Source organism: Mobula hypostoma, chromosome 17 (genome assembly GCF_963921235.1).
Source record: "Mobula hypostoma chromosome 17, sMobHyp1.1, whole genome shotgun sequence".
Lineage (NCBI taxonomy): Eukaryota > Metazoa > Chordata > Chondrichthyes > Myliobatiformes > Myliobatidae > Mobula > Mobula hypostoma.
In genome coordinates, this window is record NC_086113.1 from 67,371,235 (window position 1) to 67,392,176 (window position 20,942).

Below are 20,942 nucleotides of genomic sequence, written 5' to 3' on the forward strand. Positions count from 1 at the left end.
GAGAGCCGCTATCAATATGCGGGGGGGGGGGGGAGATTCCCGGAACTTCCGGGAGAGTTGGGATGCTGTAAAAGGAAGAATTTATTTTCACCCGTAGAGTGATTTTGAATTTGAATGCTGCAAAATGAGAAAGTGGTGGAGACTGAAACGATGACAATGTTTAGAAAGTATCTGCAGGAGCACTTGAAGAAATAGGGGTGAGAGAACTTTCTTCGCGCTATGACTCTGCACTGCGGATCCCTACCCACGCTGCACAACTGCAATTCGGGTCAGTATACTTCCCATGATTCATCGGTACCATGCGTCTAAATGAACTACATTTCCCATAAATCGGCCTAAAGGTCCCGGCGTACATTGCACAGGGAGGGGCAGGCGGGCAGCGGCCATTTTGTGGTATTGCGCGGTCGCTCCGTGTTCAGTCGCTCTCAATCTCCCTCCCGCTCTCGGACATACTGTTCATCGGTTAGCAGCGGCAGCGCCAACAGCTTTTCGTTCCCCAAACGTCTTTCTACTAATATCGCATGTCCACTATTCAGAACCTCCAATCTTTTGGTGAGTTGACCGTTCGCTCGGTTCGCTTTCCTGCGCGCCGGCGGGTGGCTGGTTAACTGACTGAGGGCTACGGGGGAGGGATCGGTGGTCTCGCCCGGGGACAGGGCGACAGGAGAGCGGCGCCGGCCCAAGCCGGCCTTTGTTCACAGAGCTGCGTAAAATGGCGGCGTCTGGACGGGGTGGACGAGCGCGTCCGCGCTACAGGGGGGAGATTGGAGGGAAGGGTGGGGAACGGATCGGGTGACCGGAGAAGGAGCCGGGTTGGAGGATGGAGAGTGCACCCGAGCCATAGTAAGACGGGGGGGTGGATGGAAGAAAGAGCGAATCGGGGTGGGGGAAAAGAAAGCGTTAGCGCGCCTGGGCCGACGACCGGGGGTGGGGGGTGGCGGGGTAGGGAGGCGGCGTGAGCGCCCCTGGCCGACGACGTTGGGGGGGTGGGGTAGGGAGGCTGCGTGAGCGCTCCTGGCCGTCGACGGGTCGGGTGGGGGAGGGGAGGGAAGCAGCGTGAGCGCGCCTGGCCGACGACCGGGCGGGTGGGGGAGGGTAGGGAAGCGGCGTGAGCGCGCCCGGTCGTCGGGGCTGGAAGCGGGGTGGGAGGAAGGGTAGGGAGGTGGCTTTTGCGCGCCCGGGCACAGTTGGGGTTGGGGGATATATTTGGGGTGGGAAAGGCAGGAGCAGGGGTGGTTAGTTGGGGTAGGAGGAAGAGGAATGCGGGTAGCATAGCTTGACTAGGCAGTTGGCGGGCGGGTGCGTGGGCTGAGGAGTGTTTGTCCTCATGTTCAAAAATACTGGAAACGTTAGTGTTCGTTCCCCAGTTTGGAAGTTCATGATTCATGAAACTTGTTGCCTGATAAAATAGTTATTTGCTTGTAATTTGCAGTAGTTTTACTATTTTGAAGTTTATTTCCTGTCTTGTGCCCTGTGACATGTGGTTTTCTTTTGTGGCCCTTACCATGTTGCAGACCCCTTTGCTGATGCAACTAAGGGTGACGACCGCCTCCCGGCAGGGACTGAAGAGTACATCCATATAAGAATTCAGCAACGTAACGGCAGGAAAACACTGACCACAGTCCAAGGCATTGCTGATGATTATGACAAGAAGAAGCTTGTGAAAGCCTTTAAAAAGGTATCATTTCTACATTGTTGCAGTTATACTTGAAATATTATAATTGTTGGCTTTATTTTAAGAAATGGACAAGGGCAGCAAGACTGCAGATCTTCACCATAATGAACTTGATAAAATGGTAGTTCAGGATCCTTGATTCTTAACCAACTTTTGGGAATTCTTTTAGAAAGAATGCTGTGGAGTATTATGCCAGTTCAAAACCATCTCCAGTAATTTATGATGATTTTTATGGCACCCACACTCAAATTCAGATTCTGTAAATTATTAATTTAGAAGTCTATTTGTTTCATTCTAATTATCTTGGCTTTGGTTTGATGTAAACTGTTTGATCCACAAGTCTTTTTGCAAGGATTGGTTTGCTTTATTGTAGAAAGTGGTTTTGCTTCTTTTTGAAGAAAGACTTCAAACTCTGGGGGATGTCAGATTGGATATGGAGCTGGCAAGTGAGGATTTTTTGTAATTTTGATAAATGTGGACTTTCTGAATGTCTTGTGATAGATATACTTTATTGATCCTGAGGGAAATTGGGTTTCGTTACAGCTGCACCAACCAAGAATAGACCATAAATATAGCAATACTAAAACCACAGACAACCAAACAACAATATGCAAACTATACCAGATGGAAATAAGTCTTGGCCCAGCCTATTGGTGTCTGACCCTCCATAGGAGGAGCTGCAAAGTTCGATGGCCACAGGCAGGAACAACCTCCCATGATGCCCGGTGTTGTATCTCGGTGGAATATGGCTGGAGTCCAACAGCAAAAAGTTCAATATCCAGTCTACAAACACGTTCCTCGATCGTAATATGACCAGGATTGCACCATCTCCTGTTAACCAGAACAGCAAGCCCCCAACTCCTTTACGCTTACCGCTCTCAGTGCACTTCCGGTCAGCCCGAACGGTCTGGAAGCCCACCATGGAAAAGTTTTGATTGGGTATGTCCTCGTGCAGCCCCATTTCAGTAAAACACATAACACTGCACTCCTGAAATGTTCTCTGACTCCTGGCTAGCGCTGTCATCTTGTCTATTTTATTATCCACTGAACTCCAATTCTCCATAAGTCTCTGTTGTCTCGACCCAGTCCTCTTTCCTTGCCATTGTGATCCCCCTCTGCATCCTCTGTGTGTTTCCCTCCCAGATTTCAGCTGGGGTGTCTGCTGCTCTGTTCACTAAACTGGTCGGCATAAGCACAATCAGCTGGTCCCTGGAATAAACAGTGCGACAATACTGCTGCCCCGCTAATGAGACGTGTCCAAATGTAACTATTTCCAGTGCTAAAAGCCCAAATAAAACTCTCCACTTGCATGTTAGAGAGGGTGCAACTTCAACAGAAATTGGAAATAATTGTGAGATATACACACCTTGGCTAGCTAGTAGAGCTCCTGTCTCAGCTCCAGCAAATAGGTTCAATTCTAGATCTTAGAGTTTGCATATTCTGCGTGACTCTAGTTTCTTTTTGTGTCCCAAAGCCTTGTGGGTTGGCAGCTTGATTGATGCTGTATATTTCCTCAAGTGTAGGTGAGTTGTGGAATTGGGGGGGGGGGTGAGGAGTTGATGTCAATGTGGAGATAAATGAAGGTCGGTACAGTTGAGTGTTTGGTGGCTGCACTATATTGATGGCTTCTGTACTGAGTGAAGCATTTTAGGGCTACGATTGTGGTAGCAAGATAAGATATATTTGTGATTATGGTTCAAGTTCATCTTGTATTCTTGTGTGTGTAGTTTAGGTGTGAATTTCTGTGACATTTGCCTTTCCAAATGAAATCTGCTAGGTGACTTGAATGTGTTCCAATGCCAGGAAACTTGGAGTATTTTAATGTGGTACCGTTGAGTTTCTTATCAAAGTATTCAAGCTAAATTAGGCATTTTGTGTTAGTTATCTCTTGGAAACTTAACTGGGAGCACCTAGTTTTAGTACGAAGAATATTTTAAAGTGATCATTTAATGCATAATTATTGCTGTTCTTGTCAGTGGAGGAGAAAATATCGTGGTTTTATTTCAGAAACTACATGTATTTAAATAGTCTCGAAGTATTTGCAGGAATTAATGATTCAACTTTTTTCTTTGCAGAAATTTGCTTGCAATGGTACTGTGATAGAGCACCCTGAATACGGTGAGGTAATCCAGCTTCAGGGTGATCAGCGGAAGAATATCTGCCAATTTCTACTGGAGGTGAGAAACTGTACTGTAAAAGAAATGTCTGAAGTCAGGTTTGGCATTTCATCAGCTTCAGTTTGCTGTACTTCTAGTACATTTTGTTATAGTTAATTGTGAAAGCATAGGGTGTGGATGTTGCTTGAAATGTCCAGGTATGTGGTGTTCACGTGTTTCATCAACTGAAATCAGCAAATCCGTTTTAAAGCTCCGCAGTTTTTGTTTTCAGTGGCCATTGGTTCCATTGTAGTTTGTATGCAGTGGATCTATATTTCTTGTAATGACTGAGCCCATGATTTTAAGTGTGCATCATTGATTTAAAACAAATTGAAACTGCATATTTTTATGGCACGTAAGAAGAAATAATTAGACCCATTGTCTAGATTGTTCTCCATAGTCTTTTCCTTTATTTACTGGCAAGATTGCTGAAATTGCTTCATGCCCAGTGAGCAAGGAAGGCATTCTGTAGGTTAGAAAATAGCGCTGTTAGAGCTGTGTGGCTATATTACGTCGCCTGCAGCATTCTAATGGGTTTCTTTCGTATTTTGCCTACAGGTTGGCATTGTGAAGGAGGAGCAGTTGAAAGTCCACGGCTTCTAAAGGATGTGTTTATCAGCTGAGGTTTCTTGTATGGCTGGTTCTCTTTATATTTGTTAGCTAATTATATATAGATGCACACACACATGTACGTATACTATGCAGAAATGAATTACTGCAGTAAGTGGACTTCCCATGTGATTGGAACTTCAGAATTTAACTCTGATATGCATGATGACAGAGAAAGTATGCTATTTAGGCTGGTAACTCATAAGAAAACCACTATAAGATGGTAACTAAAATGCCAGACATGTATATTTAGCACATTTCCAATGGAAATGTTTAGTGCTAATTGTTCTACTTAAACTTTCCTGATTGAGTTTTTGTTGTATTAAAACCATGTATGTTGTATAAGGCAATTAACAATAAACCAGCTATGTATTCTGACATGTAATTTGTTAATGTGAAGTGAGTGTAGAGTTTCTAACACTGACTAGTGTGTTCTGATTATTTATTTTAGCATTATTGTTTACTGTTGGCCATGGGGATTTACTAAACATGATATGCATTGTAGTAACCAGTTCATAAACTATCCCTTTTCAACACATGCAGTTTGGCCTGTGGAATTGTCGTCTTTTTGACCTGAATGAAGTTGATTCCATTACAATATCTAAACACAGCCATATTAAACACATCATAAAGAATTTGATGAAAATGTGTTTGGGGGTTAATTGGGACAAGTGCTTAAAGTTGAACCCTTTTTGTTGGTCATATCCTGTAATGTAGAGAAAACAATAAGTTGACGGGGCAGGAAAATGGGTGAAGTCAGGTGACATTTTGATTTGGTTTGTTATGTAGTGGCCTAATGAATGTAAATAGTAGCTGGAATGGTAACATTTTCAAATTTAATTTGCTTGCTTTTGAGTTTCTGGTAGACTGCTGAATAGTGCATGTTATGCTGGCATGTTCTGTCAGTACAGGTTAATAATTACTAATCATAATTCTTAAAGGTGTGTTCATTTAGAATTTTTATTCCTGTCCTGGATGGTTTCAGTGTTTCCAGACTGGCATTGGGAGATAGTAACTCCTTTCCTCAAGTACGTTAAGCACTTTGCATGTTTCAATGAAATCACTTATTCTAAAGTTAAGGACAGCTCTATTCCCTCGAAGGAGAAACCACCAGATTTAACCGGTTGAGCTTTCACTGCAACACAAAACTGTAAAGAAGATCGGATCTGTATATGCTTCCCAGTGGCTCACTACAACTGATTGGAACTGTTTCTCTGCTTTCAAATGAAATTTTCTTACATATCTCATCTGTTGACCTGTATTTTGAACCAATTGAATTGTTAGGAGTTACTTTTATAATTAGTTCATGCAGATTTGGTCAAATTTGATTTAATATTCTGATATGTTGTAGAAACAGAAAACCTACAGCACAATAAAGGCCCCTCGACCCACAAAGCTGTGCTGAACATGTCCTGTCCTTAGAACTATCTAGGCTTACCCATAGCCCTCTGTTTTTCTAAACTCCATGTTGTCTAAATATAGTTTGGATATTGAAAGACTTTGCCAGAACAATACCCAGGGCTGTGTGGGTTTTGAGATTTTCCTATTTCAGATGGATTTTCTTGTTTGCTGATACTGAACTGATGAACTATGTATCCATCCATGTGCTTAAATTATCTATTGTACCTGCCTCAACCTGACCGGCTGATGGCGCAGTGGCATCAGCGCCAGCCTTCGGAGTGAAGGCTCCTGAGTTTGAATCCAAGTTGGGCCACCCCAAACCCCCAAGCACGCTTTTCATCCGTGCCTGGTTCAGCGTCAAGCTTGCCACTTGGCCTCGTAAATAAAACAAGGGTCGAGTTAGGAGCGTTCATATTGTAACCCGATTAATCCGAAAGAAGACCAATCCTGACACTGCGCCAGACAAGAAGGGCTGACTGGTGCGACAAGCTAGAAAGGGCCTCAACCACTTTGTCGGCAGCTTATTCCATATACTCTCCTCTCATCCTAGTATAGGCCCCCTATTTATGGGCTTCTCTTTCCTTGGGGAGACCTACCACAGTCTTTGTAGGATGGCTTGCAACATAACCACTTAATACTTACTTGGTCTGGAGAATCACTACATCTGTTGCTGAACATATCATCCTCCATATTGTTCACCTTGATGAATGTAGACGAAGTATTAATTTAGGAGCAACACACAAAATGCTGGAAGAACTCAGCGAATCAGGCAGCGTCTATGCAAATGAATCAACAGTCAACGTTTTGTCCGAGACGCTTCATTGGGACTGGAAAGAAAGGGGGAAAGATGCCAGGTTAAAAAGGTGGTGGGGGGAAGGGGGTCTAGCTAGAAGGTGATAGGTGTACGTTCCCTGGCTCTACACAATTTTTTCGTTTGGTCACATGGGAGAAATGGCACCTCTTGCTACATTCTTGATCCTAATATATTTGTAATGTAGAACGGTACATACACCACTGTACAGGCCATTCGGTCCGCAGTTTTGTGCAGATCACACAACTTGGGATTGCCCTTAACATTGACTGTCAAGAATATTTAATAAGTTGCTTTGCCCTTATAATTTCCTTAAGTACTCTTGCACCATACATATTGCTTACCTCATTATAGCTGTGGCATTGCCGCGTTCTTTATTCTGATCAGACCTTTATCACCCAACCTTCCCTAATCCTGCCATCATATCACCCTTACCTTAATGTTCTACCTGAACGCTTTCAAATTTCCTCAAAGACTCTTGCATGTTTTCCCCCAGAGTCACCTGCTCTCAATTGGACCTTTGCTAGGTTTCACTTGCTCCATTGAAATTGGCCTTCCTTCAGCCTCTGCCCCCCCAAATTCAAAACCTAACTTGACCAGAAACTGTGGTCACTTTTTTTCCAGTGTGCCCCCATACAGCCTTAAATCAATTTCTCTGATTTACCAAGATGAGATCGTGTACAGCCCCTTCACTGGTCGGATTACTTAAATTGTCTAACTATCTTGGATGCACTTAAATTTTGTTCAATCTAAGCATTCCCTGGCTTAAACTAAAACAATCCCAATCAACATGGGGGAAATAAAATATCTCCCACCATGTATGTTTATATGATTTGCTTCCATAATCCCTCAAATACCTGCTGAATGCTCCCTTTCTTGCCGTATTGGTCTTGTTTACAGTCCTGGCAGGAAGTCTACATTATGTTGTGATGCTTTCCCTTGTAAGCAGTGTGAGTGACCTCCGTCAGGCCTGAAACTAATCAGTACCCGTCAGCATTGCTGCCTTTTTGTCCCTTCATTAAAACATGTCTGTGATTGCAATAACATAATTCCATATACTGATCCATGCTCTAAGCTCACCTGCCTTGTGCATGACCCCTTTACATTATAGTTAAAGCAGTTGTCTGCTACCTATTCAGGACCCTCTTGACCTCGTACTTTGGATTGATCTCCCAACCTACTATGCTACTAGTGTTTCCCATCCCTCCAGTTTAAACCACCTTGAGTATCATAAACAAATCTTTCTTGCAAGGAACAAACCTGCCTTTGTAAACCTCCCATTTATCCCAGAATCAAACTGGATGATCCAGATACCTCAAGCGGCCTTTCACTCTAGCCATTTGTTGCCATATTTTCGACTCCAAAGCTTTGGCATTTCTGCTCAATACTATACCAATGGTTGGTAATGGATCGCCAAGTGATGAGCAATAAGGTTAACAGCTCATTCATTGTTTCTGTAAATAATGGAACAGCCTATGTGGTCTGTACGTTTTATGATTAGAGAGTTTACCCTTTTTTATCACTGAAGTGTTTTAAATGATTAATCAACCGTGGTTTTTTGGTCGTGTCATACACAAATTGACGTGTTCAGAAACCAGGGTTAATTACTTATTAACAGTGCAAAGTTTAATCAAGAGGCCTCAAAATATGGAGATGAGGTTCCATTTTTGAATAAGCCATATGAAGACTAAATCTGTTAATGTAGCACAATAAGCAGATGTTTTGAGGAGACGTGAAATTCTGCTCCTTAACAAAAGGGTATTGAGGTTCAATGCCCTCCTAAGCACAAAGATAGCAGCTTATAGTTATGTACAATCGGCCCTCCTTATCCGCAAGTTCTGCATGTGCGAATTCAACCAACCGTGAATCGAGAAAACCCGGAAGTGCTCGTCCAGCACTTGTTGTTCAAACATGTACAGACTTTATTCCCTAAACAATGCAGTATAACAACTATTTTACATAGCATTTACATTGTATTAGGTATTTTAGGTAATCTAGAGATGATTTAGAGTATGCGGGAGGATGTGCGTAGGTTATCATGGATCAGGATTGAAAAAAAACAAGTTATCTTACAAAGTAAGTCGGAACAGATACATCTGGTACTATTTAGCGTCAGTTAATCAAACATTTGTCTTAGTATCTAATATATATTTTACCTTTCTATGCATATCAAACACTTAAGAAACGTATGTTTCAGCGCTGGGCTTGGGAACGGAAATTCCCGAGTTCGATCCAGTGACAGACGCTGGGTTGATGTGAAGGATCAAAAATCCAAAACCCAATAATTAAACCACTGCATTGCTTAAAAAATAATTGTAGCTTTAATCGGGGCAGGGCTTTTCTCACTTTATCCTTTAAAATTGTTCCGATCATTGACTGCAGCCTAACCAATGGCATTTCACCTTTTTCCGATTGCTTTATTATTTCCACTTTATTTTAAATCGTGATCGTGATTATTTTCGTGAACAGAAACACTGCAGATTCAGAGCTCCACCGCTGGGTCCTAATGTCCACTGCACTCAGACAGCTTAAATAAGGTCCAGGGTCCCGCTGGGTCCTAAGGTCCACCTCATTTAGTCAGGCTGAATAAGGGACTTGAGCATCCGTGTTTTTTGGTATCCGCGAGGGGTCCCTGAACCAATCCCTCGCGGATAAAAAGAGCCAACTGTATTTTATATGACTATATAGTGAATTCTGGTAATTGGGGTACCAGGACCAGCACATTTTGGCCCAGTTAAGGGGCTGCCCCATGTAGTTTCATAAAAATAGTTAAAAGGAATTAAAAATACAAACTACAGCTTAACAATTTATGTATTTGAATGAAATACGGAACAAATTAGAACACTACCAATACCTACTGTACTATAAAACTGCATATTAGATCCTAACAGTTAATGATGGAGGAATTCAACTGCCGTGTTCTTTTGATTGTAAATGAACAAAATCAGCACAGACACCTAGTGCAGGTAATGATTGCCTTCATACAATGCTTTAGACAGTTGCATCTTCCAAATCTTCATTTTGTTTGTAATATTAAAAGATGATTATTGATATCTTTAAATCTTGGTACTCCTAACTTGTCGAAGTAGTAAAATCATTTCATTTTCTCTCCCGGCCATTTCTGGCATCTCCAAACCTGAATACATGAAACTGATGAGCAAAATGGGTTTCTTGCTGCTTATTTCTCACCAACTATAAGTGACAAAAATGATTGCATTTTGAACACAAACCCATATAACTAATGCCACGTAAAAACTGATTGCTCTAAACACGGTGTAGGTCTTTAACGGCTTTACAAGTGCATGCAACTGGCGCAAATTAGAAACTGTTCAGCAACAGTCTCCTGGCCCGAGCAAGCGGCATTGTGTCCAAAAAGGGGATCTCAGCTATTTTAACAACGTAGTTTTTGTGTTTTTTTTTAATAGTTGTCCCAAATAAATGGCTGCCCTGGTGAACTGATGGCCCAATTGACCAGAATCCACTGTATATGGTTCTATGGAATTTTATTTGTACAGTGGACCACATATTGACTGATAGGACCTTTTCACACTTTGAGGCAAAAGTAATTCACATGATCTAAAGGATTCTGAAGAAGTAAAACCAAAAAAAATATGAATGCGCTCATGATCACCTCCAGATTTGGAGGACCAATTAGACCCAGAATCACAAATTTTGACTATGTTTCCAAACTGGTTAGAAACCTCATATGGGGCACAATATCAGCTTCTGGCGCTGCAGGGCACACTGGATGTCAAAGCCTCATGCTCATCTGTTGTCAGAAAACTAAGATGAGCCCTCGCCATCCTATGCCTCAATCACACCACATTAATCTATTTTGCTACTGGTCCATTTACTGCTGTTAATGGTTTTTCTCCTTCAGATCTACAGAGGAGAGAAACTCTTGCTGACCATCCTGCTGAATTTACAAATTTCAGAGAAAAATTAGTTTTGCGTGGCTGTGGAGCCAAATGCTTACAAGGAATTAAATGCTTCCAACCATCAGGGTGCCAATAAAAGTCTGAAATTGCAATTATTTTTAGAGTCATCGCCTTAACTCTGTTCCAAATATAGATTATTTTCTGATAATTTAATAGCATTCATTCAATATGATAAAATTCAGCCAGATACGCCGTGTTCTGAATTTAAGATAAAGGTTATAGTAGTCTAGATCTATTTCACAAATATCAATTAATGCTAGGTCACCGGTTAACTTTCAATGTGGGATTTTAGTTGGTCAAGTGTATTACAAATAAATGAATGTGGAATTAAGTCATATGATGATAACGCACATAGAGCAAGTTTTAGGGATTGGGTGACTGCTTTGTATATGCGAGTTCGAGTGTGAATCCAGGAACACACAAAACCCACACTTGAATACACTACAGCAATTTTTTAAAACTAGTTAAATCCCCATTGATTTAGTAGTTTTATTAAGAAGTTAATGATGATACAAGGCCTACTAAGATACACTGGAATACTAAGATGATCTAATAGTAATACACAAAGATGCTGAATTAAGTGACTTCCTGTCAGGAGTATTAGTTGACAGATTGCATTTAACTTCATTTCTGGATTACAAGAGGAACTTTGTCAATGATCCTGACATTGAGGCTGGGCAGGAATCGAATCAGTTGAACTGATGCTTTCATTTGGGACTTGATTAAAAATAATAATGGTTAATTAAAACAGTTTTAATGGCAGTGTGTTATAAGTGTGTGCCTGATTGCTGGGGATTGAACTGAAGACAAAAGTACTTAAAAGAGATAAAAGCTGACGTGTACACTTCTTGTGTTCTGTACTCAGGACAAAAAAAACAAAGGAAGGTTTATTTCTTAGCCTTGCAGTGTTGCTTGTTGTCCGATAACTAATTTTCAATCTACATTACCACCAATTCTATATGCTTGGACTTTACGAACCAACCTCCTGTGAATCTGAATGCACCACATCTACCGGATCCCCCAATTTTTTTCTAACATTGAGCTGTTTTTGCTGTACCTACTGTCTTAATTTATGGGGTCACGTTTTCCACCATCCATTCCATTGGAACAATTCCAGGATCTATTGAACTTAAGAAGATGGTAACCGTTCCATCCATTGTATCTATTACTACTATTTTCAAACCTGTGAGATTCAGAGAATCAGATCATTGAGCGTCATTACCAGGTGGACAATGGTAATTAACAGTTCATAAATGATTGCAGTGGGAGGAATAATCCAGCAAACAATACAACTCAAACAGGAGAAAATCTGCGGATGCTGGAAATTCAAGAAACATACACAAAATGCTGGTGAACACAGCAGGCCAGGCAGCAACTATACGAAGAGGTACAGTCGACGTTTTGGGCCAAGACCCTGCATCAGGACTCCTGAAGGGTCTCGGCCCAAAACGACTGTACCTACATAGAAAAGTACAGCACAGTACAGGCCCTTCGGCCCACAATGTTGTGCCGACCCTCAAACCCTGCCTCCCATACAAGCCCCCCAATTCCTCCATATACCTATCTAGTAGTCTCTTAAACTTCACTAGTGTATCTGCCCCCACCACTGACTCAGGAAGTGTATTCCACGCACCAACCACTCTCTGAGTAAGAAACCTTCCTCTAATATCCCCCTTGAACTTCCCACCCCTTACCTTAAAGCCATGTCCTCTTGTATTGAGCAGAGGTACCTCTTCCTATAGATGCTGCCTGGCCTGTTGTGTTCTGCCAGCATTTTGTATGTGTTGCTTAAACAATACAACTAATAATGTGCTGTTTATAGGGAAGGTATAGAAACTGAGATGACCAGCACCATAGGCCTCCATTGAACACACAACCACCACTTGTGCAGGCAGCTCATTCCACACTCTCACCACCCTCTAAGTGAAGGTTCCCCTCATGTTCCCCTTAACCATTTCAACTTCCACTTTTTAACCCATGACTTCTAGTTGTGGTCTCACCCAACCTCTGGAAAAAGCCTGCTTGCATTTAACTTATCTACTGTATATCCCTCATAATATAGTACACCTCTATCAATAACTTCCCTTCAATCTTCTACGTTTTAGGAAATAAACTCCTAACCTATTCAACCTTTCCCTATGACTCAGGTCCTCAAGTCCCAAAAATATTCTTGAAAATTTCTCTGCACTTTCAATCTTACTCACATTTTTTCTGTAGGTTGGTGGCCAAAACTGCATACAGCACTCCAAACTAGGCCTCACCAACGTCTTATACAATTTCAACATAATATCCCAACTCCTGTACTCAGTACTTTGATTTTGAAGGCCAATGTACTTGTCTTTAAGACCCTATGTACCTGTGACACCACTTGAAAGGAAGTATGGATCTGTTTTCCCAGATCCCTCTATACTACCGCACTCCTCAGTGCCCTACCACCTACCATGTAAAACCTACCTTGGTTAATCCTGAAATGCAACACCACGTACTTGCCTGCATTAAATTCCATCTGTCATTTTTCTAGCTGGTCCAGATCCTGCTGTCAAGTTTTGATAGTCTTATTCACTGTCCACTACACCCCACCTAATCTTGATGTTACCTGCAAATTTGCTGATCTAGTTTACCACATTATTATTCAGATCATTGATATAGATGACAAACAACAATAAACGCAGCACCGATCCCTGTGGCACACTACTAGTCACAGACTTGTCAGTCACAGAGGAAACCATCTACTACCATTCTCTGACTTCTCCAGTGAAGCCAATGTCTAATTCAATTTACTACCTCATCTTGAATGCCAATCAACTGAACCTTCTTGATCAACCTCTCATGCAAGACTTTGTCAAAGGCCTTACTAAAAGTCTATATAGATAACATCCATTGCCATGCAGTTTTCCTGGTAACTTGCTCGAAAATCTCTAAGATAGGTTAGACACAACCTACCATGCACAAAACCATGTTAATTATCCCTAATCCCAGTTGAATTGGGAATGAGAGAGGAGGCTACTCACAGGTCCACGAGTGAGATTTTTTTTAATTATCCTTAATCCCAGTTGAATTGGGAATGAGAGAGGAGGCTACTCACAGGTCCACGAGTGAGATTTTTAAAAATTTTGTTGGGCTTTTAGCATTTTCTGGTGGCCCAATCAAATCATGATTCATTAGCAAAGGCAAATAAAAATAAGGCAGGGATAAGTGGAGAGGTCATTGTGTGAGTGGACCAGTGTTGTTGTGGAAAGGCTTGGGTGAGGTAAGTATCTGGTAAGTTTCTTTTTTTTTTCTTTGTTCTCCATCTGTAAGTGCATAGGTAGAGCAGTGGGACTGGCCTCAGGTGCTCCAGCCTCCCAAATAACCACATCTGCACTGTGCATCAAGCTGCAGATCCTCAGAGAATATATTAAGGAACTGGAGTTGAAGCTCGATGACTTTCGGTTCATAGAGGAAACTGAGGAGGTGATAGATAGGAACTACAGGGAGGTGGTCACCCCTAAGTTACAGGAGGCAGGTATGTAGGTGACTGTCAGGAAAGGGAAACCACATGGGCAGCCAATGCAGAGTACCCCTGTGGCTGTTCCTCAATAATATATCACTTTGAATATTGTTGGAGGTGATGACCTACTGGGGGAGGCTGCAGCGACTGGATCTCTGGCACTGTGACTCAGAAAGGAAGGGGGGAGAAGAGGACTGCAGTAGTGGTGGGGGATTCCATAGTTAGAGGAGTAGACACAAGATTCTGGGAATGTGAAGAAACACCTTATTGCTATGTTGCATCCCAGGTGCCGGGGTCAGGACATCTCAGATCAGGTCCATAACGTTCTAAAGGGGGAGGGTGAGCAGCCAGAAGTTTTGGTACATATTGGCACTAATGACATGGGTTGGAAAAGAGAGGAGGTCCTGAAGTGCAAATTTAGGGAGTTAGGTAGGAAGCTGAAAAACAGGACCTCCAGGATAGTGATTGCTGCCCGTGCAACTCATCAGTGAGAGTAAGACCAGATTGATTTGGTAGATGAATGTGTGGCTGAGGATCTGGTGCAGAGGGCAGGGTTTCAGATTACTGTATCATTGAGATCTCTTCTTGGGAATGTATGATCTGTACAAGAGATGGGTTACATCAGAATCTGAGGGGGACCAATATCCTTCGGGGAAAGTTTGCTGGAAGTGTTGGAGAAGGTTTAAACTGATTTGGCTGTGGGTTGGGAAACAGTGATATGACTGAGGATGGGGCAGTTGGTGTACAAGCAGAGGCAGTATATAGTGAGACTGTCAGGAAGGACTGGCAGATGATGGGCAAAATTGCAGTCAGTTGCAATGTAATGGGGAGAAAATTTAAAAGGGTGATGAATACAGGACTAAAGGTGCTATATTTGAATGCACACAGTATACAAAATAAGGTAGATGATTTTGTAGCACATTTAAAGATTGGCAGGTAAGATGTTGTGGGCATCTCTGAGTCATGGCTGAAAGAGGATTATAGTTGAAAGCTAAACATCCATAGGTACACTTTGAATTGAAGGGAACAGGCAAGTAGGCAGAGGGGATGGGTGGCTTTTTTAGTGGAAAATTAAAGCAAATCCAGAGGTGATACAGGGTCAGAAGAAGTAGAATTCTTGTGAGTAAAGAAACTGCAAGGGTAAAAAGACCTTAATGGGAATTACCTAGAAACCTCTGAGTAGTAGCCAGGATGTGGGCTACAACTTACAATGGGAGTGATTAGAAAAAGGGTAATCTTACAATAGTCATGGAGGATTTCAGTAAGCAAGCAGATTGGGAAAATCAGGTTGGTGCTGATGTCGGATCCCAAGACGGAATTTGTAGAATGTCTGCGAGATGCCTTTTTAGAGTAGCTTGTGGTTGAGTCCACCAGAGAAAAAATAAGTTTGGATTGGATGTTGTGTAATGAATTGGATTTGATTAGAGACCTTAAGGTAAAGGAACCCTTAGGAGCCAGTGATCATAATATGATAGAATTCACCCTGCAATTTGAGAGGGAGAAGGGAAAGTCTGATGTATCAGTATTACAGTGGAGTAAAGGGAGTTAGATAGACGTGAGCGAGGAGCTGGCCAAAGTTGATTGGAAAGGGACACTAGCTGGGATGATGGCGGAGCAGCAATGTCTGGAATTTCTGGGAGCAATTTGAAGGACACAGGATAGATACATCCCAAAGAAGTATATTCTAAAGGCAGGATGAAACAACTGTGGCTGACAAAGGAAGTCAAAGCCAAAGAGAGAGCATATTATAGAGCAAAACTAAGTGGGAAGTTAAAGAATTGGAAAGCTTTTAAAAACCGACAGAAGGCAACTTTTAAAAAAAGACGAGAGAAAAGATTAAATATGGAGGTAAGAGGCATTGGGTGTCTGCTGTGGTCCTGAGTCTTCTGATTGCAGAGGGGAGTCAGCCACTGGTGTGCGTACATACCTAGCTGGTGCCTCTCTGCCTCAGGACCCTGCAGAGATACCTGAATACGACCACCCTCCAAAATGGAATGTGCTGGAGGTGCACTTTCTGCACCGAGGACATAGCCTACAGGAGGTATGCAGCTAATGGTTCCTCGTGGTAAGCATTAGCTGCGCTGTTTTGTAGGAGCTGCCCTGGCTGTACAGAAAGCTGCTGAGGGCTGAGTCACATCCAGAAAGGTTTAAGGGGAACATGAGGAGAAACTTCTTCACACATAGGACGGTGAGTATGTGGAATGAGCTGCCAGCACAAGTGGTGCATGTGAGCTTGATATCAATGCTTAAGAGAAGCTTAAATAGCTATATGGATGGATGGAGAGCTCTGGGCCGGATGCAGGTCGATGGGACTATGTAGGTTAAATGGTTCGGCATGGATTAGATGGGCCAAAGGCTCTGTTTCTGTGCTTACTTATCTATGACTCTAGAACTCTATATCTCTTGAAAAACAGGATTCCCAAAACATGTTATCTTTAACTTTTATTCTGACTGTAAGATACAAAATTTCACTTGTGAAGGCCTCCCACTTACCAAGTAAACCTTTGTCCCAATCCACACTTGCCAAATCCATCAGAATTGTCCTTTCTCCAGTCTAGAATCTCAGCCTGAGGACCAGGCCTATCCTTTACCATGAAACTAGTGGCATTATGATCACTAGATGTAAAACTACACAAACTTATGTCATTTTTCCTGTCTCAATCCCTATTAGTAGATCCAGCATGGCACTTTCTCTTATTGGGACTTCTTTGTACGGATTAAGGAAACTTTCCTGAACAAATCTGACAAACTCTTTTCCAGCCCTTTTACGGTATGAGAGTCACAGTCAATATGTGGAAAGTTTAACTCACCTACTATCACAACCTTATGGTTCTTGCAACAGTCTGTGATCTCTCTGCAAATTTTTTCCTCTAAATTCCACACTGTTGGGTGGTCTATAATATGATCCAATTAACGTGGTCATGTGATTCTTATTCCTCAGTTCTACTCATAAAGCCTCACTAGATGAGCTCTCCAGTCTGTCCTGATTGAACACTGCCATGACATTTTCCTTGACTAGAAATGCCATGCCTTCCTCTTTAACCCCTCCTGCTCTATCATGTCTAAGAGAACAGAACCCCAGAATATTAATTTTGTCCCGTGTTCAAGTGCACGATATTGTGCTGACCTTTCTACATGAAGATCACTCTAACCATGTTGTCTTCTATTTTTCTTTGATCCAAGTGCCTATCTGAGAGCCCCTTAAATGTCCTTAGTGCATCTACCGCTGCCTCCATCTCTGTAGTACATTGCAAGCACTAGCTGCTCTCTGTATTTAAGAAAAACCTGTTTCTGATATCTCCCCTATATTTCCCTTAAATTCTCCCCTCTCTCCTATTAGCCATTTCTGCCCAGGGAAAGCATCTCTGGCTGTCCACTCTATCCATGCCTCTTATCATCTTATAGAGCTCTATCATGTCACCTCTCATTCTCTTCTGCTCTAACGAGAAAAGCCTAGCTTTCTCAGCCTATCTCAACCTATCATGTGTCTAATAGCCTCTTAACTAGCAGCTTTTACCCTTGTCCCAAAGCCCAGGATATAGAGTCTGAGTCATAGAGCACAACAACACAGAAATAGGCCCTTCAGCCCATCTAGGCTACACCAAAGTGTTATTCTGTCTAGTCCCATCGACCTGCACTGGGACCATAGCCCCCCATATCACTCCCGCCCATGTACCTTTTTTGGGACAATAACAGGAGACAGGAGTTGGGACATGAGTTTCACTTAATAGGACTTTAAAAGAGGGCCATTTTCAAATTGTTACTTAATAGTCGCTTAGCTAACGGGCAAATTAAGAGCAGCCGAGAAAATAATGTAGGTTCAAGTGCAGCAGACATTCTGAAGCGGCTGTTGGAACAGAGGGGCAGTGTAAGAGTGGGAATTGAGATGTTGATGCCACTCCATGCTCAGGGATGGGGACTGAGAGCAGCTCTTTACAAAAAGCTTTTATTTTGTTGTTCACCTCTGGTAATAGAATCATACAGCACTAAAGCACAGAAACAGGCCCTTAGACTTATCTAGTATGTGTGGAATTGCCTAATCCCATGGACCTGCACCTGAACCATAGCCCTCCATACCTCAGCCCCGTCCATGCACCATCCAAACGTCTCTGAAATGTTGCAGTCAAGCTCACATCCACCACTTTGCTGATAGCTCATTTCATATTTACATCAGCCCCTGAGTGAAGAAAAACCTCTCAGGTCGCCCTTCAATATTTGACTGATCTCCCTTAATCTGTGACCTATAGCTTGAGACTTACCCAACCTCAGTGAAACTCTATCGAATTACCTCTTATCCTCCTTCGCTCTTGAGAAAAACCCTACATTGCTCAACCTATCCTCATAAAACATGCCCTCTAAACAGGCATCACCCTGTTAAACCTTCTCTGCAGGCCCTCTCTAAAGTTTTCATATCCTTCCTATAATGAGGTGAACAGAACTGAACTCAATATTCCAAGTGTGCTCTAACCAGTGTTTTATAGAGCTGCAACATTACGTTGTCGGTCTTAAACTCAATACACCAACTAATGAAACCCAATACACCATGCTCGTTCTCAACCATCCTATCAACTTGTGTGGCAACTTTGACAGATCTATGGACATAAAACCATATGATATAGGAGCAAAGTTAGGTCATTTGGCCCATCTGCTCTGTTTCATCGTGGCTGATCCAAATCTCTCTCAGCCACAATTTTCCACTTTCTCCTGTAACTCTTCACCTCCTGACTAATCAAGAACCTGTCAACTTCTGCCTTATATATACCCAATTACTTGGCCGTCACAACCACCAGTGGCACTTTCTGGCTAAAGAAATTCCTCCTTGTCTCTGTTCTAAAAGTACACCCCTCTATTCTGAGGCAGTGCCCTTTGTTCCTAGAGTTCCATGCCATAGGAAACATCCACACTGTCAAGGCCTTTCAACATTCAATAGGATTCAATGAGATCCCTCCTCATTCTTCTGAATTCCAGTGAGTATAGGCCCAAAGCTATCAATAGGTCCTCACATGGAAGATCTTTCATTCCCGGAATCATTCTTGCGAACCTCCTCTGAACCTCTAATGTCAGCACATTCTTTCTTAGATAAGGAGCCCAAAACTGCTCACAATACTCCAAGTGAGATCTCACCAGTACCTTATAAAGCCTCAACATTACATTTGTGCTTTTAAATTCTAGTTCTCTCAAAATGAATGCTAACACTGCATTTGCCTTCCTTACCACTGACTCAACCTGCAAATTCCCAAGTCCCTTTGCATTTTTGAAACTTCTCTCCATTTAGAAAATAGACAATGTCTTTATTCCTTCTACCAAAGTGCATGGCCATACTTTTCCCAGCACTGTATTCCATATGCCATTTCTTTGCCCTTTCTCCTAATCTGTCTAAGTCCTTCTGCAGTCTCCCTGCTTCCTCAACACTCCCTGCCCTTCCACTTATCTTCGTATCATCCACAAAATTTGCCACAAAGCCATCTATTCTGTCATCAAAATTATTGACATATAACGTAAAAATAAGTGGCACCAACACAGACCCTAGTGGAACACCACTAATCACTAGTAACCAACCAAAAAAGTCTCCCTTTATTCCCATTCTTTGCTCCCTGCCAATCAGCCAATGCTTTATCCATGCTAGTAGCTTTCCTGTAATACCATACTGTAGGCTCTTAATGTGTTAAACAGCCTCATGTGCAGCAAATTATCAAAGGTTTTCTGAAAATCCAAGTACACAACATCTGTCAATTCTCCTTTGTCTACTCTGCCTGTTATTTCTTTAAAGAATTCCAACAGATTCATCAGGCAAGATTTTCCTTTAAGGAAACCATGCTAACATCAGCCCATTTTATCATGCGCCTCCAAGTACCCTGAAACCACATCCTTAATGATCGACTCCAACATCTTCCAAACAACTGAGGTCAGACTAACTGGCCTATAATTTCCTTTCTTATGACTCTCTGTCTTTCTTGAAAAGTGGAGTGATATTTGTAACTTTTCAATCATCTGGAACCATGCCATAATCTATTAATTCTTGAAAGATCATCACTAATGCCTCCACGATCTCTTCAGTGACCTCTTTCAGAACCCTGGGGTGGAGTCCATCTTGTCCAGCTGACCTCCACTTCTCTTCTCTTCTAAGCCACAGTGCTAGTCTCAGTGCCAGAGACCTGAATGCTGTGATTTCCCCCTGGTAGGTTGTCACCTTCAACAGTATTCAAAACAGCCACATGGTGCTTTGTGCTGGCTGCTCATTTTCCTTATTTCTCCTGGCAATCACCCAGTTACCCGCCTCCTGCAACCTTGGGGTGACTACCTCCCTGTATCTCCTATCTATGATTTGCTCAGTCTCCTATATGAGCCCAATTTAATCGAGCTACAGCTCCAGTTCCTTAACATGTTCTCTGAATAGCTGCAGCTCGGTGCACCTGGTGCAGATGTGGTTATCTGAGAGGCTGTGAGTCTCCCAGAATTCCCACATCTTACACAAAGAACATAACACCCTGGAGTCATCCTCACTGCTCTAATTATACATAACAGATGAGACATGAAGAATAAAGAGGAAGAAGAACCTTACCAGATATTTACCTTGCCCAAGTCTGATGAGCCAAAGCCAGTCTCCTCACTCCAACAATGGCTGCTCCGCTAATAACCTTCCACAATACCACCAACCTTCATGCCAACTGCAAACTTACTAACAAACCCTTCCACTTCTTCATTCAATTCATTTAGAAGAATCACATACAACAAACATCCAAGAACAGATTCCTGCAGAACACGATTGGTTACTGACCTCCAGGCAAAATTTGTTATATTAACTGCCATTCTCTGCCTTCTGTGAGTAAGCCAATTGTAAATTGAAAGTTTAATTCTGAAG

At 42.3% G+C, this 20,942-nt stretch overlaps 1 protein-coding gene across 1 annotated transcript; it reads left to right on the plus strand.

The window, feature by feature from the left end:
- The first annotated feature begins 365 nt into the window (after positions 1 to 365).
- LOC134358099 (eukaryotic translation initiation factor 1b) lies at positions 366 to 4,825 on the plus strand. Its single transcript, XM_063070071.1, has 4 exons — positions 366 to 552; positions 1,515 to 1,678; positions 3,751 to 3,852; positions 4,390 to 4,825. Exons 1-4 carry the CDS (start codon positions 522 to 524, stop codon positions 4,432 to 4,434), a joined length of 342 nt encoding a protein of 113 aa, XP_062926141.1. The 5' UTR covers positions 366 to 521; the 3' UTR covers positions 4,435 to 4,825.
- The last annotated feature ends 16,117 nt before the right edge of the window (positions 4,826 to 20,942 follow it).

Bases quoted from the DNA above. Each gene is read 5' to 3' on its own strand.
- LOC134358099 (XM_063070071.1), top strand. From the start codon at position 522: ATGTCCACTATTCAGAACCTCCAATCTTTTG. The intron at 1,679-3,750 runs GTATCATTTCTA...TTTTCTTTGCAG, and splicing joins TTGTGAAAGCCTTTAAAAAG to AAATTTGCTTGCAATGGTAC. The intron at 3,853-4,389 runs GTGAGAAACTGT...TTTTGCCTACAG, and splicing joins TCTGCCAATTTCTACTGGAG to GTTGGCATTGTGAAGGAGGA.